This window comes from Chiloscyllium punctatum, chromosome 14 (assembly GCF_047496795.1).
Source record: "Chiloscyllium punctatum isolate Juve2018m chromosome 14, sChiPun1.3, whole genome shotgun sequence".
Classification (NCBI taxonomy): Eukaryota; Metazoa; Chordata; class Chondrichthyes; order Orectolobiformes; family Hemiscylliidae; genus Chiloscyllium; species Chiloscyllium punctatum.
This window is the reverse complement of record NC_092752.1, coordinates 71,499,783-71,515,129: the sequence shown is the minus strand read 5'-3', so window position 1 is coordinate 71,515,129 and position 15,347 is coordinate 71,499,783. Positions and strand designations below refer to the sequence as shown.

The 15,347-nt window shown below is 45.7% G+C and overlaps 1 protein-coding gene across 1 annotated transcript; it reads right to left on the bottom strand.

The window, feature by feature from the left end:
- Positions 1–5,288: 5,288 nt before the first annotated feature.
- Positions 5,289–13,366, bottom strand: LOC140485449 (uncharacterized). The gene is made up of 3 exons (XM_072583653.1): positions 12,498–13,366; positions 6,138–7,431; positions 5,289–5,369 (listed from the first exon to the last, which is right to left on the bottom strand). Exons 2-3 carry the CDS (start codon positions 7,188–7,190, stop codon positions 5,289–5,291), a joined length of 1,134 nt encoding a protein of 377 aa, XP_072439754.1. The 5' UTR covers positions 7,191–7,431; positions 12,498–13,366.
- Between the last annotated feature and the right edge of the window lie 1,981 nt (positions 13,367–15,347).

Sequence of the window (15,347 nt, the reverse complement as noted above, 5' to 3'; positions counted from 1 at the left end):
TTTTATTAAACCTGATTGAACATTTTAATCTCAGAACATAATCTTTGTTTTTTTAAACAAAGTGTGTGGGAAACATCTCACATCTTGCTAAAGGTTCAGTTCAGTCTGATACATAGAGCCAAAGGTCAAACAAACATCACACTTTCCATTCACTTCTACAAAGGGCTGACATCACATTTCTCCAGGATTTAAAGTATTTTATAAATTGTTGTAAAATCATTTGTCACGTTAAAGAACTGGACAATAAATGTCATTGTATGCAATAAGAGTGAAGCCTGTGAGAGCAGATTTAGCTTTGGAGGGCAGTGTATGTGCTTTCTAAGTTCTGGGAGCACTTTGGGAGACTGCTCCCAGATGGTGATAGTGAGCATATCTGGAATGCACTGTTTAGATTTGGGAATCCTTGGGAGACAATCTGTGGTTTCAATAGTACTTGGCTTGTGTTGGTGTGCAGTAAGCAATTCATAAAGTTACTGATGTATTGTTGTTGACTACCTGAATGGTATTCAAATCTGCCAGGTTGCCTTCAATAGTGTGAATGCATCTATTGTAAATATTTGGAACATTCCAGAACTGCCCAGTGCTAGGCAAATTCAGAGGGGACAAAAAAATCACATTGAGTAATTTGAAATTAAGAATCCAAGAGGATATAACCACTGAAGTATTCAATTCAAATAGTTAAATGGATTGCTCACATTTAAAATACCTGTTATACATAATAATGGATGGACTGACAGAGTTGGGACCAAATTCCGAGCCAGGGCATGTGAAATGTGCTTTGATAAAGTCACCTGCGTTTACCAACAATAATTTGGCAAGCTCGGAAATTTAAAAAACAATACGAGCTTCATTGCTGCTCCAGTCGGCTCCCAAGCTCTGTTTTCTTTTACACAATGTTCAGGTTTATTGCATACACTCTGAAACACGTGTTTCTTCTACAGATCCTGCAAGTTTCCCCAATGAGCATAGTCGATCCAAATGATGTTGCTAACTTTGGCCAACTCATTTCTTTCTGAGCCTCTATAACCTGAAGACTGACCAGAAGCAATTATTCCACATATGTGGGAACATTACCAACGAGGATTTTTTCCTTCAGAATTGACTTCCATATATTCAATTGCCCAGAAAAGATAAAAAGCTTGTTACCCTTTATAGAGCAATGATTCAGTGGGAGTAAAACGCCAACCTTTTCTTGCTTAACAATCAAGCTGCCTAAATTTTAAACATGAACACTTCTTAATAGTTCACCAGATCCTAATGAAATATTTTGTGTGAAACAAATCACATGATACATAGTTATTCAGATAATAAAACAAGTTTGTTCATTGAAGAACCCAGAGGAAAAGGTCATGAAATAATGTGAGTTTGATAAACCTCAATCATCATTTCAGGTGCATTCTCTGCATAAATTCTCCTTTTCCTCCTCGAAGTATTCAACTTCTTGAATAATTGAGAGAATGAAGTCACAGTTGTACAACACAAAATCAGACCCTTCAGTCCAACTTGCCCATGCTGACCAGATATCCAAAATTAATCTAGTCCCATTTGCCAGCATTTGTTCCATATCCATCGTAAACCCTTTCTACTGATTATCAGTTTATTTTACTTAATCAGCACTTGAAATACTGACTTTTTTTCTCCCAACGTTGGTTAAAGAAATCATAAGTTCCTTCATCCAAGTTAATTTTGTAATCTTTCACAAAGACACAAGTGAGAACAACATATAGCTGAGTGTAAAACAAAATACTGCAGCTGCGCGATATCTGGGAACACTCTGAAGGCGAGGCACTGATACTGCACAAGTTTGTCAGCACGGTTTCAATTACTGACAATAATTTAGTAATGTCTTAGTCTTCACATAGATTAGATTACTTACAGTGTGGAAACAGGCCCTTCGGCCCAACAAGTCCACACCGCCCCGCTGAAGCGTAACCCACCCATACCCCTACATCTACATCTACCCCTTACCTAACACTACGGGCAATTTAGCATGGCCAATTCACCTGACCTGCACATCTTTGGACTGTGGGAGGAAACCGGAGCACCCGGAGGAAACCCACGCAGACACGGGGAGAATGTGCAAACTCCACACAGTCAGTCGCCTGAGGCGGGAATTGAACCCGGGTCTCGGCGCTGTGAGGCAGCAGTGCTAACCACTGTGCCACCGTGCCGCCCACAAGGTAAATGTTAAGGTAAATGTGAGATATCTGAATTTCATGAATTGGTTCCTATTGCACTTTGAGAAGATTAAACCAAGAATATTTTTTGTTGATCAAAGGAGAAAGTGATGACCAAAGAAGTGGATATCAGAGTCGAAAACTGTCATGCTGGAAAAGCACAGCAAGTCAGGCCGCATCCGAGAAGCAGGAGAGTTAGTGGTTCGGGCATAAGCTGTTCATCAGGAATCACAGGCTTCAGAAAAATAACTGGCATAGACTTATGCCAATACATATGTAGAAGGGTCAGAGCATGTTACTATAAGATTAGAGACTAATTTCAGATTTGGTACCATTCAGTGCAACATTTCAGTATGATATTTACATATGTACCTAAAAGAGAAGTTGTCTAAAATTACAAGCTCTAGAATGATTATATAATTAAACCTGGAAATAAAGCTGGTGAACAAGAATGGCAAAGTGAAGTCCCATCAGTATCGCCTTGGGCAGTGTCAAGTAAGAATTTGAGAGCAGAGTTGCCACTTTGGTGTAACCTGCAGTCTGGACAAATTGCAGCAAAAATCTGTTCAATTGTATCTGCAAACTATTGAATGCAAAATCCTCCTTGCACAATAATGAGGCAGCATTGTGGCATGTCATTTTTAAAATATATTATTTTCAAAGTTACTCACAATTAAGAGTGATCACCTGGTGCTGTCTGCATAACACAGTACAAAAAGGAATTAACAAAAAAAAATTATAACCCAAATTCAGAGTCACTAATTTATTGATATTGCATGGGTCCAGCATTTATAAGGAACTAATTTTTTAAAATAAAAATGCAGATACATTTACTAACTATATTGGAGTACAGTCAAGTTTCTGACTGAACAGTGACAGGATTGGACAGAGTCCGCATGGAGTTAAGAGAGGGGAATTATACTTAGCAAATCTACTGAAAGAATCTACAGAGTCGAATATTAAAGAAAGAAAGAAATTGCAGGACATTTAGAAAAGCTTATCATTAAACATGGTAGACTGGGTTTTGTGAAAGCTAAACTATATTTGACAAGTTTACAACAGTTCATTGATGAGATAACAAGCAGGGCTGATAAAGGGCAATCCAATGATGTGCTGTATTTGGATTTTAAAAATGTAAATGATAAGGTGCTACATAAAAGTTAATTGCACAATTTAGGAGCTCATGGTATTGGGGTAATGTATTAGTATGGACTGAGGATTGGTTAACCACACTGGCTATTGCTGAGTCCTCACTTGGAGTACTGTTAGCTCCCATATTTAATAAAGGATAAACTAACATCAGACACTATTCAAAAAAGATTCACTTAGCTGCTTTGAGGAGAAAAGGGTTGACCGATCAAGAATAGATAAGCAGGGGTGATCTCATGGAAACAAGATTCTGAGGAGCTTGACAGGATAGATGTTGACTAGATCTTCTAGCACCAGTGAAGTCTCAAACCAGGGGACATTACATAAGGGAACATTCATTTTAGAAAAAGTAAAGAATTTTTTCTCTGTGAATGGCTAGAATTTTCTCGCCCAAACAATTGTGAAAGTTAAATGTGGGAGGGGAATGGTTGGGTCACTCTTCGGAGGGTTGTTCTGGCTTGTTGGGCTGAAGGGCCTGTTTCCACATAGTAGGGAATCTGTGATTCTGTCTCAAATTATTTTAAAAGAGGGCAGATAGATTTTTGAAATATTGAGCAGTTGACGGCTATGCGGATCAAGCATAAAAGAGGTGTTGAGGTCTGGGTTGGCCCAGCCATGATCTGATAGAATGGGGGGAACAAGCTGAAGGTGATGAATGCCCTACTCCTGCTCCGATTCCTTGAGGCTCCATTTCATGTTTTTTTTGTTTCTAAAGAAGAGTGTGATACAATGTGCTAATGATCTCAGATGTTATGAAAACGGGGTGTTTATGTACTGATTCAGATGGCATTGATTCGTCAATCACAGCTATACAGTCACGAGTAGGAAGGCAATTCCCTCCATGAATAAAGGAAATCTACTGCAGAGCTCACACAAAGGGAATTCTCACCCTCCGCACATTACCCAACGTATCTGCTAAAGCAGGACGCACTGCGCATGCTCTCGCCAACAAAGTGACCCGCGGGTGATTGATGTCAGCACCGGACCAATGAAAGGACGGTGGGCGGATCTGGAAGACCTAGCGGGATGTTGGTCCTCCAACCAATCAAAGTGAATGAAGGGCGGAGCTAAGCTAAACCATGTGATCACCCTTGCGCGCGGCGCAGAGTCGATGTAATGAATGTTCGGGAAGTTATGGAGAGAAAGGATACGGTAAGGAAAGAAATAAACAGGGAAACGGGAGAAAAACTGTGTTGCTGTGAGCGGAGAGGTTTTACAAACAAATTGTGCATGTCGGAAAACACAACATTTGTTAGAAACGAAAATCGCTTCTTAATAATCGCTCTAGACAAATTCAGGAAAACAAAGTTTTATTAGCAAGTCTGCAGAGTCGGGCACCCTTCTGAGTAAAAGGCGCGCTGAGGCTTACAAAGTTTCTCATTATATACAGTACAAGTCCCTCCCCTCCTTGGTTCTAACGAGCCATGAGGTTCACATTCTTAAAAACATCATTATTCTCCAACTTGCATCCTTATCACAAAGTCTGCAACAAATGTCTTCAGACCCTCCCCTTCATGCCTCCAGACCCTAGAGGTGTTATTTTTCTCTCCCTGTAGTCTTATCAGTCAAAGACTTATTCTTCTCTGTCTGTGCTGTAGCAGATGTCTCTGTATCAATCTGTAGCAGATGTCTCTCGAGTCGTTTCCCTGTCCTGCAGTCTTTATCAGTCAAGGACTCATTCTTCCCTGCCTGTGTTTATGGTTTCATCAATCAAGGGCCTGCTTGTTTTACTCTGCTCACAAACTGCATGCACTATTTTAAACTATTCTACTTTTGAGTATACAAAATGTTTTAAGAAAGCAAAAGTCTAATGTTTTTAGAAAAGAAGCAAAAGTTTTATCTTTTATTATAGATCAGTCTGTGGTCTAGGCACATCTTAAAGTTGCAAACCGAAATTACCTCTCACAATTCCACCCTTTTCTCTTTTTAAGATGTGCCTAGACCAAGATAAGCCCCCCCTCTTTAAGGGCCCGGGAAATCTTTGGACTTTCGCAGCAACATCACCTTAAGTTCCCGTGTCCTATGTTGTGGAACCACCACTGCCTGGAGTCGGGAAATATTTTTCTGAATTAGAAGCTGAATACAGGGGATTAGGTAGGGTAATACGAGAAGAAGAATCACAACCCCCCCAACCACCAGCAACGCCGTGCGCCACCAACTACCACCTAGGAGACCATCCCACCATCCGATGCCACTAAGAGGACGCCGAGATTGTACTGGCACATGGGCCAATTTCCGAATTTCACCGGAAATTTCCAAAACCGCTTTACCATTATCGTCAATTTCTAGGCAGCAGTTAGTCAGATTAAACTTCCCGCACACGCCCCCCTCCGAGGCCAACAGATAATCCAAGGCAAGTCGGTTTTGATATATAGCAGCCCTCATCTGATCCTGCTGCTTAGCCAGCAGCTCCAGGGCCAGGGCAGTCCGGTTAGTAATAACCTCTACGACTGCTTGGAGCCTGATAATTCGATTTAACATATAGATAGGAGTACGGTATCCCCATGATCCGTCCTGTGCCCATGTAGCTGGCCCGTAGTATTCAATAATCCGGGCCGGTGGCCACTCATCCCCCCAATCACCGACTTGGATATCCCTTGGCGACCTACGGAGGGAGTCAAAGAGTTTAACTCCCAAATCATCGCCTTCCTCCCGGGGTAATAGGAAGAACGCAGGTCGTATTAGACCCAGGAAGCATACCCCAGCCCATCCCATGGGCAGTGTGGAGTATGCCTGATTACCGCATATCCAAAATAGGCCATCTGGAGCAGGCCCTCCCTGCCTCACAACGTCATCCCACAGCTCCTTTACCACAGGGACGCCCTCAGAAGGACCAGGACCACTACAATTCCAATATTCGGGCTCGTGGCCCCGTGCCAGAGTCTGGACAGGAGTATCCCAGCATCGACTCCCCTGACAACCACCACCCCAGGCTCTCATCATGTCATCGGAAGAATCAGCACCTAGTTCGTCAGAGGAGGAATCAGAACGTAATGGAACGCAATTTTGATGACCTCGGTTTGCAATGTACCAAGTAATATCCTCAGGCCACCATACTCGTGTGGTCGCATCCAATACACTCTGACAGGGACTAATTCCTACCTCCACGGTCCCCTTTCCTTCAACACATAACTGGCCCTCAGGACTATTTGTCAGTCTCCACCCCTGGCTTTTCCTTTCGTTGACATGTGTCCAAGTGGTTTGAAGCAATTCCCATATGTCTAAGCTGTGACCAGTCCATGGCCATTGTTCTGACATATGCGGCCCCCCACAAACCCAGCAATTGCTAACATTTAAAACAGTGGCTATCCTAGAGGTAAGATCAATAAACAGGTTTTGTGTTACATCAGGGAGCTCAATCCTTTCTTCTACCTCTTCGTATACAGATGGCACTTTAGAGACCGCGACCATTCTTTGACGGTCTTGCCCTTTCCCCAACCCCCGATCAGTGTTCTGTACCCTGGTCTCCTTGACTCTGTCAACCTGCTCTCTGAGCAACACGGAGGATAGGCCCCACTTCCCAGTTTTGCTAACACACACCCAGTGGTCATTTTTAGGGCATCCACGGACTTTGCCACCGTATCCTTTATTATACACCTGATAATAGGGTCTTCCACCCTCCCGACATTCTTGCCGTGCATTCACATCGTAACACCGATCGTCCACATGGGAGTGAGAAACAAATGATCCCGAGTAGATCCGACTCCCAAGCCTCACCGTAGTCCGACATTTGTCACATCTCCCCTCACCCTCCCCCACATACAGGAGTAAACTGATCAATATCCCCACCAATACAGTCCAAGTAGAGTTCATTATCGCTGTCTTTTCAGTTTTACCACCAACGGCTTGTCCCCTTGCTCGCATGTCCAAGTGCTTTCTCCTTCAGGCGGAACAGGCCCCTTTATCCTTGATGCTTGGACCCACCCTTTTTCTTTCGTCCGAACAGCTGCTTCAGTTGTTAACAGAACCAGGAACGGTCCTTCCCACCGCGGCTGGAGCTTTTCGGCCTTCCAGGTCTTAACAAGTACCCAATCTCCGGGCTCCACCTTATGCAAGAGGAAGTCGAGCGGTGGAGTCTGAGCCAGGAGACCTTTCCTCCGGAGTTCTGCAAAAGAACGGGATAAGGCCAGTAAATAGTTTCTGACAAATATATCTCCCCCTTGTAACGTGGGACATCCGTCAACCTTACTCCAATATGGTAATCCGAACAGCATTTCATAGGGGGAAACCCCGACATCCCGGCGAGGTGCCGTACGTATCCTCAATAGGGCAATGGGCAGGCACTTCGGCCAAGGTAACTTAGTTTCTAACACCAGCTTAGTCAATTGGGTCTTGAGTGTGCCATTCATTCTCTCAACCCGACCCGAACTCTGAGGATGCCAGGGTGTGTGGAATTTCCACTGGATACCCAGGGCAGTACAGATCAAATGGTGTAGTTTAGAAATAAAATGTGTCCCGCAGTCAGAGTCGATAGATTCCATTATGCCATATCTCGGGATTATGTTCTCTAACAATAGTCGGGCCACGGTTGGTGCATCGTCTTTGGCAGTTGGGAAAGCCTCTACCCAGTGAGTGAAATGGTCTACTATTACTAGCAGATATTTCCATCTCTGTACTGGGGGTAATTCTGTAAAGTCGACTTGGATCCTCTGAAATGGCCTGATCGCGAGGGGCTGACCACCGGCTGGCATAGAACGCATGGCTTTCTGGTTAATACGCCGGCAAGTGGGGCATCCGACTACCTCTTGTTGGGCTAATGTGTATATCCCCCTGCATACATAGTCTCTCAGGATCGTGTCACACATGGCTTGCACCCCCCAGTGGGTCTGATGGTGTAATCGGTGCAGAATACCCCGGGTGATCTGTTTGTTCAGGACTTGTCTCCCATCAGGAACTGTCCACTTCCCGTTAGTATCGAGCCGGGCACCTAATTGATCCATTTTATCAATCTCCCCCTGGTTGAAGACGGGTTGTTTAGCGAGCCCTTCCCTCAACGGTATTAACGTTAACAATTGGACGGATTTTTCGACCGCTGCCCGCTTGGCTTCCTCATCTGCCAGCCGGTTTCCCACCGCTTCCGGTGTCGACCCCTTCTGGTGACCGGGTACATGGACTACTGCGAGTTCCGTAGGTAACGCCAGGGCTTCCAACGTTAGGCTGATCATTTGTTCGTGAGCTAACTCTTTTCCCCGGGAAGTTATCAATACTCGCTCCTTCCAGATTTTCCCAAAAGTATGAACGATCCCGTATGCATACTTTGAGTCAGTATATATGGTTCCCACCTTCCCTTCCAACAACTTCAGGGCCCTATGGAGGGCGTACAACTCACAGGATTGGGCTGACCACTTCCCGGGCAGTCGTCCGGACTCGATCGTCTGTTTCGTTGCACCATCTATGACAGCATAGCCACTGTACCGTACCCCACTGATGCACCGGGAGGACCCGTCGATGTACAGTTCCTGTCCTTCACCTAGCGGGGCTTCTTGCAGGTCCTCTCGGCTCTTGGTCTGCAAGTCTACAAATTCCACACAATCATGCTCCTGTTCTCCATCTGCAGGATGTCCGTATAGAAACTGGGCTGGGTTGCAACTGAGATCTTTTGCAAAATTGAGATCGTCCCCGGTCATCAAAATCGTCTCATACTTCAGGATGCGAGAGTCTGTTAACCAGCGGTGAGCCTTCTGAGCCAGTATGGCACTAACCGAATGTGGGGAATATACTGTGATCCTTCCTCCAAAGGTAAGTTTTCGGGCCTCTTCCACTAACATTGCCGTAGCTGCCACTGCCTGTATACAGGTCGGCCATCCACATGACACAGGGTCTAACATTTTTGACAAAAATGCAACCGGCTGACGTTTCCCTGCCCGCAGCTGGGTAAGCACGCCCTGGGCAATTCCGCCGGCGCTGTTGACATATAACTGGAACGGTTCCTTCAGGGTGGGTAAAGCCAATACCGGAGCTCGGATCAGTTTACTTTTAATAATATTAAATCGCTGCTCCTCCTCATCTGACCAGTCCACCTTTTGTCCTTCTTGTCCCAGTTTGTCGTACAAAATTTTTACTAGAGTGGTGTAACTTTCAATCCATATCCGGCAATACCCTACTAGCCCCAGGAATTGTCTGATTTCCTTCTTCGTCCTGGGTATTGGCATACCCGTAATCCCTGATATTCGTTCTGGCGTGATACGGCGATGCTCCTTACTGACTCGATGGCCCAGATATCTTACTTCTTGCTCCACAAACTGGAGTTTTGTCCTGGAGACGCGTAGGCCCTGTTTCCCCAGGAAGTTCAGCAGGGCAACGGTGTCTGCTCGTACCTCCTCTTCTCTTGGTCCTGAGAGTAAGAGATCATCGACATATTGGAGCAATTGATTCTCCGCGTTACACCGAACTCCTCCTAAGATCTGCTCCAGTATTTGTCCAAACAAGTTGGGTGACTCCGTGAATCCCTGAGGCAAGACCGTCCACCTTAACTGTCACTTTCGTCCTGTGAAGGGATTCTCCCATTCAAAGGCAAAAAGGTTCCGACTTTCTTCATCAAGGGGGCAACTCCAGAAGGCATCCTTCAGATCTATTACGCTGAACCATTCATGTTCAGGGGGACTTTTACTCATTAACGTGTAGGGATTGGGTACCACCGGGTATCTAGCCTGGACTACTTCATTCAACCCCGCAAGTCTTGCACCAGCCTATACGTCCCATCCGGCTTCCTCACGGAGTATTGGAGTATTGAAAGGGGACATACATTCCTCCAGTAGTCCATCTGTGATTAATCTTTCTATCACAGGTTGTAACCCCTCCCGTCCTTCCATAGCAATCGGGTACTGTTTCCTTCTTACCGGGCCTTTTCCTGGTAACATGGTGATTTGGAGAGGTTTGATGTTTAAACCCCCTCTGTTCCCCTCTCGGTACCATACTTCCGGGTCTATTTGTTGATCATCTTCTTCGGTGAGGGCGAACAACCTTACCACTATTTCCCCGTTACTTGGTACCGTTCCGATCCCTAGTTTGACCTGCAAGTCTGTTCCTAACAAATTAAACCCCGCCGATGGCAGTAGAAGGAGGTCTCGTTTAGTAGTTCTGTTTTCATATCCAATTTCCACGTCCTCCACCACTGGGACTTGTAATTTCTGTCCTCCAATTCCAGATACCCCCATAACTTTTCCTCCTGCTCGGGTGCCGGGGGGTATTTGGATTATACTTGATCTTTCGGCTCCCGAGTCCACCATAAATGTGATCTCAGATCCTTGGGGTCCTACTTTCAAGTTTACCAGGGGTTCCTGTCTATAGTCCTTTTGCCCCAAGGGTAGGAACCCCCGACCTCCCTAATCTTCCTCCATCAGTGCGTACGACCGCACCTCCCGCTTGTAGCGGGGGCACTCCCGTTTAAAATCTCCCTCTTCATTACGGTAGTAACATCTGAGTATCCTCTTCGTTTCCCTGTCGCGGTCTCGCGTTCCTCCACTCTTCCTTTGTTCCGGCCATGGTTCTCTTTTCCTCTGCTCTTGCCACGACTCTCCCCTCTCCTGTTTCTGCCACGGCTCCCCCTTTTCCCTTCTTCCAGCTGTCATTTGTTGCACCGCTTGCATCATTATCTTTGTCGCCTTCTTTTGCTTCTCATCGTCCCTTCTCACAAACACCTTTTGCACCTCCCGTAGTAGTTCACGAGAGATTTACTATCCCAATCATCCATTTTCTCTAACTTCTTGCGTATGTCCGGCTAGGCTTTTGATACAAACTCTACCCGTATGAGTTGTTGCCCCACGTCCGTCTCAGGGTCCACCCCAGCGAACTGCTGCAAGTTCTTCCTAATCCTGTCCAGGAAGTCCGTAGGGGTTTCTTCCGGGTTTTGATGATTACCAAAAGCCTTGGTAAAATTGTGCCCCTTCGGGGCTGCCTGTCTTATTCCTTTTATCCAATATTCCCGCATGTCCCTCATGTTGCGCCGTCCTTCCTCCGTGTTCTTATTCCACTTGGGGTCGGTGAGGGGAAACTTCTGCTCCCCTCCTTCTCCCCCCTCTTTCTCCCAGACCAACAGCGCAGCTTGTCGTATCATCTGTCGTTCCTGGCTAGAGAACAATGTTTTCATGATGGAACACATCTCTTCCCACGTGTAAGTATTCGGACCCAGGAACTGATCTAATTGTTCAGCCAGGCCCATGGGGTCCTCTAGTAGACCCTTCATCTCCCTCCTGAAATTCCGTACTTCAGTACTCGTCAAGGGAACGTTCACATATCCCGTCCCTCCTTCCTCGCCCCCCATGGGCACTTCCCGGAGTGGATTCATTAGTGCAATTGAGGTAGGGTTTTGTCCGTGACCCCTTCCAGCTCGAGATCTGGTCTGCACCCCTGAGGTAGCCTGTGATTCCTCCCCTTTTTCTTCCCCTTCCTCTGACTCGTCGTCACCCGGAGGAACATTTTGTGGGGCAGACGGGGTCACGTAGGGCGGCGGTAAGTGATCTAAAGGTTCCCATTCTTTCTGCCTTCTCGAGTCTTCACTAGTTGCCTGCATTTGGCAAGATATCGTAACCGGTAGCCAACAAAAGGCATAATCACTTTCTTCTAGATTATCACCTGGTTTTGAATTGACATATAAAATGAGAGCTTGCCGGACCCAGTCTTCGTCAGTACCGAATCTAGGCCACCACACGGAGTCGCCCTGAATAGGTTTCTGGGACCATTTCTCACAGTATTTTACCATCTTCCTTTTAGATTTTCCTTTTCTCCCACCCTGATTCCAATCATTTAACATTCTTCCTAACGGACTATCATCAGGTACCCCGGGGTATGTGTCATTGTCCCTGTTTAAGTCTACTTCCCTTACTTGCCTTGGATCCCCTATTTCCCATTGCCGAGGACTTCGTATTTCTCGTATTATCCCGTGATAATCTATCACAATTTAGCCAATTCCCGGACCTTCAGTCCCGTGATCGCCCAGGTTCCTTTGCAGGCACCCCCGGTCTTTGGATTCCTGTGTCCTACGTCTCTGTGACACAGATCACAGGCACCCCGTAGGTACACGTTCCTCCTCAGACACGGTCTCTGCAAAATCCCTCACAGGCGAGCCCCGGTCTCTAGATACCTGAGTCCCACGTCTCTGTAGAAAAATCCACAGGTACCCCGTAGGTCCCCAGGCCTCCGGAAACACGGTCCCCGCAAGTTTTTTCTTACCTGGGTTCGGTGCACCGAAATTACTCGATCGTTAACCGTCCCCACTGCCTCGGCTACACCCCTCCTTTGTTTTCCTGAGCCTCCCGGGTATCACTCGCTCAAGCCGCGCAGGGTGACAAGCAAGGAATCAGGGACTGCCGAAATCGGCAGGGTGCACCTTCTCCGATGTCCTTCCTCAGCTCCCCTTGCAGCCGGAGTGTTGACCGGATGAGCCCCCAAGTTGTTAGAAACGAAAATCGCTTCTTAATAATCGCTCTAGACAAATTCAGGAAAACAAAGGTTTATTAGCAAGTCTGCAGAGTTGGGCAGCCTTCTGAGTAAAAGGCACGCTGAGGCTTACAAAGTTTCTCATTATATACAGTACAAGTCCCTCCCCTCCTTGGTTCTAACGAGCCATGAGGTTCACATTCTTAAAAACATCATTATTCTCCAACTTGCATCCTTATCACAAAGTCTGCAACAAATGTCTCCAGACCCTCCCCTTCATGCCTCCAGACCCTAGAGGTGTTATTTTTCTCTCCCTGTAGTCTTATCAGTCAAAGACTTATTCTTCTCTGTCTGTGCTGTAGCAGATGTCTCTGTATCAATCTGTAGCAGATGTCTCTCGAGTCGTTTCCCTGTCCTGCAGTCTTTATCAGTCAAGGACTCATCCTTCCCTGCCTGTGTTTATGGTTTCATCAATCAAGGGCCTGCTTGTTTTACTCTGCTCACAAACTGCATGCACTATTTTAAACTATTCTACTTTTGAGTATACAAAATGTTTTAAGAAAGCAAAAGTCTAATGTTTTTAGAAAAGAAGCAAAAGTTTTATCTTTTATTATAGATCAGTCTGTGGTCTAGGCACATCTTAAAGTTGCAAACCGAAATTACCTCTCACAACATTGAACGTCTCAGTTCCGTGTTTGCAGTAAATGGGGAATGGCCTCAGCGCGGCTGCAGGCCTGAGTGAGCGCCGCCATCTTTATTCGGGACAACGATTCACTGGACATGTGCACCGCCGCCATCTTTGTAGGGGGCAAGGTGCAGCCAGGCGCATGTGCAGCCTTTCTCCAGTATAGAGTCACTGGGATCATAGCAGCCGATACTGCTCTGATTCACCTCTGGGCTCCCTCATGACCACTTTGTCAATATATAGCTTCCTCAGTCTCGAACCATGGGTGTATTTTTGGTCTGTTTACTATTGTATTATTACTTTTATAGACAAAGGGTTTTTCACTGCGGCCCAGCACCTGACCATGTGCTGCTCTATTATCATATTACTTTTTTCTTGAATATTTTTGACAGTCAAGAATTCTTTTATCCAACAAGCAAGTGTATTTTCCTTCCATTTCTGACTATCAAATTCTGCACCATTTTCATTCCCTGTAATCTGTTTTGCACTCCCTGAAACATCAACTGTGTTTCTCCTTCCACAGATACCAGTGATCAATGCCAAAACTCTGTTGCCTGTGAAGAGGGTAATGTTTGACTTTCTCGTACAGCTGCAGTTTGTGCGGTGAAGGTGCTCCTACAATGTGGTTGGATAAGAGACATTACAGAGTAGTCATTCAGCAACAGTGATGATTTGAAAATAATGTTCAAATCTACAACAGTTTGTATTTTTATTATGATGCTTATAATTTCACAAAAATACTATTGAGAACTTTAGACATAAGGCCAGAGATGGAGATATTAGGTCAGGTGATCAAAAGCATTGCCAAAAAGCAGGTTTTGAGGGATGTCTTAAAGGTGGAAAGCAGACCTGTGAGATTTTGGTTGCGAATTTCAGACCATGCTGATTCAGCAACTGTAGAAACAGCCACACAGGTGAAGTAATGAATTAACAAATGGTTGGGAGTCTCGAAGAAAATGGGTTGTCGAGGTCTCAAACTGTGTATGGTGCAGGGAGCTAGGGATTATTACAGCCAGGAATTAAATCAAGTGTGAAAATTTTAAATTGAGGGATATTGGCCAGGTGCTGGCAGGTGAGATTGATTGGGTTGGGGTATCTGGTCGGCATGGACGGGTTGGACCGAAGGGTCTGTTTCCTTGCTGTACATCTCTATGGCTGTATGTTGATTATAATTAGGAGCCTTTTGATGAATCAACAAGCAGAGATTTAGACTTTCTTGAGATTACAGGGAGGTTGAATGTGGGAAGCTGGCCCTGAGTGTGTTTGGAAAATGAAGTCTGGAGATAACACACAATGGATGAGAGTTTCAGTATATGAGCTGAGATGAGGGTGGAATCAGCTAGAATTAGTGATCTTGGAGTGGGACTGGGCTGTCACTCTCACCTCACCTCTGGGATTCAGCTGGTTGTCAGGTTGTGAATCAGGGCGGTAACACAATCGGGAGCTGAGTGGCCCTGGTGGAGCCTAAAATGAGTGTCACTCAGCTGGCTGTTGCTGAGCAGCTGCTGCTTGGTAGCCCTGTTGATGACATTTTCCATCACTTTACTGCTGATCGAGTGTGGACTGATAGAGGGAAATTGGCTGGGTTGGATTGCCCTGTATTTTTGTGTTAAACATCCCTGGGCAATGTTCCACATTGTCGGTAGATGCCAGTGCTGGAGCCATACTTGGCTTGGTGGGTGGCAAGTTCTGGAGCACAAGCCATCAGTATTATTGCCAGAGTATTGGCAGGGCCCATAGCCTTTGCACTACTAAACCATTTCTTGATGTTATTCAAACTCAACTGAACTGCTTTAAAACTCACATCTGTGATGTTGGAAACCACTGGAGAAGGCTGAGATGGATCATCCCACTTTGCACTTCTGGCTGCAGATCGCTGCAAATGCTATTATCTTATCTGGTGCATGGGTGTGTGAGGCCCGTCCATCAGTAAGGGTGGGGATATCTGTGATGTTTCC

Coding starts and splice junctions, on each gene's coding strand:
- LOC140485449 (XM_072583653.1), bottom strand. CDS start 7,190: ATGCGAGCAAGGGGACAAGCCGTTGGTGGTAAAACTGAAAAGACAGCG. Junction 5,370..6,137: donor CTTCTGAGGGCGTCCCTGTG/GTAAAGGAGCTG, acceptor TCCCGACTCCAG/GCAGTGGTGGTTCCACAACA.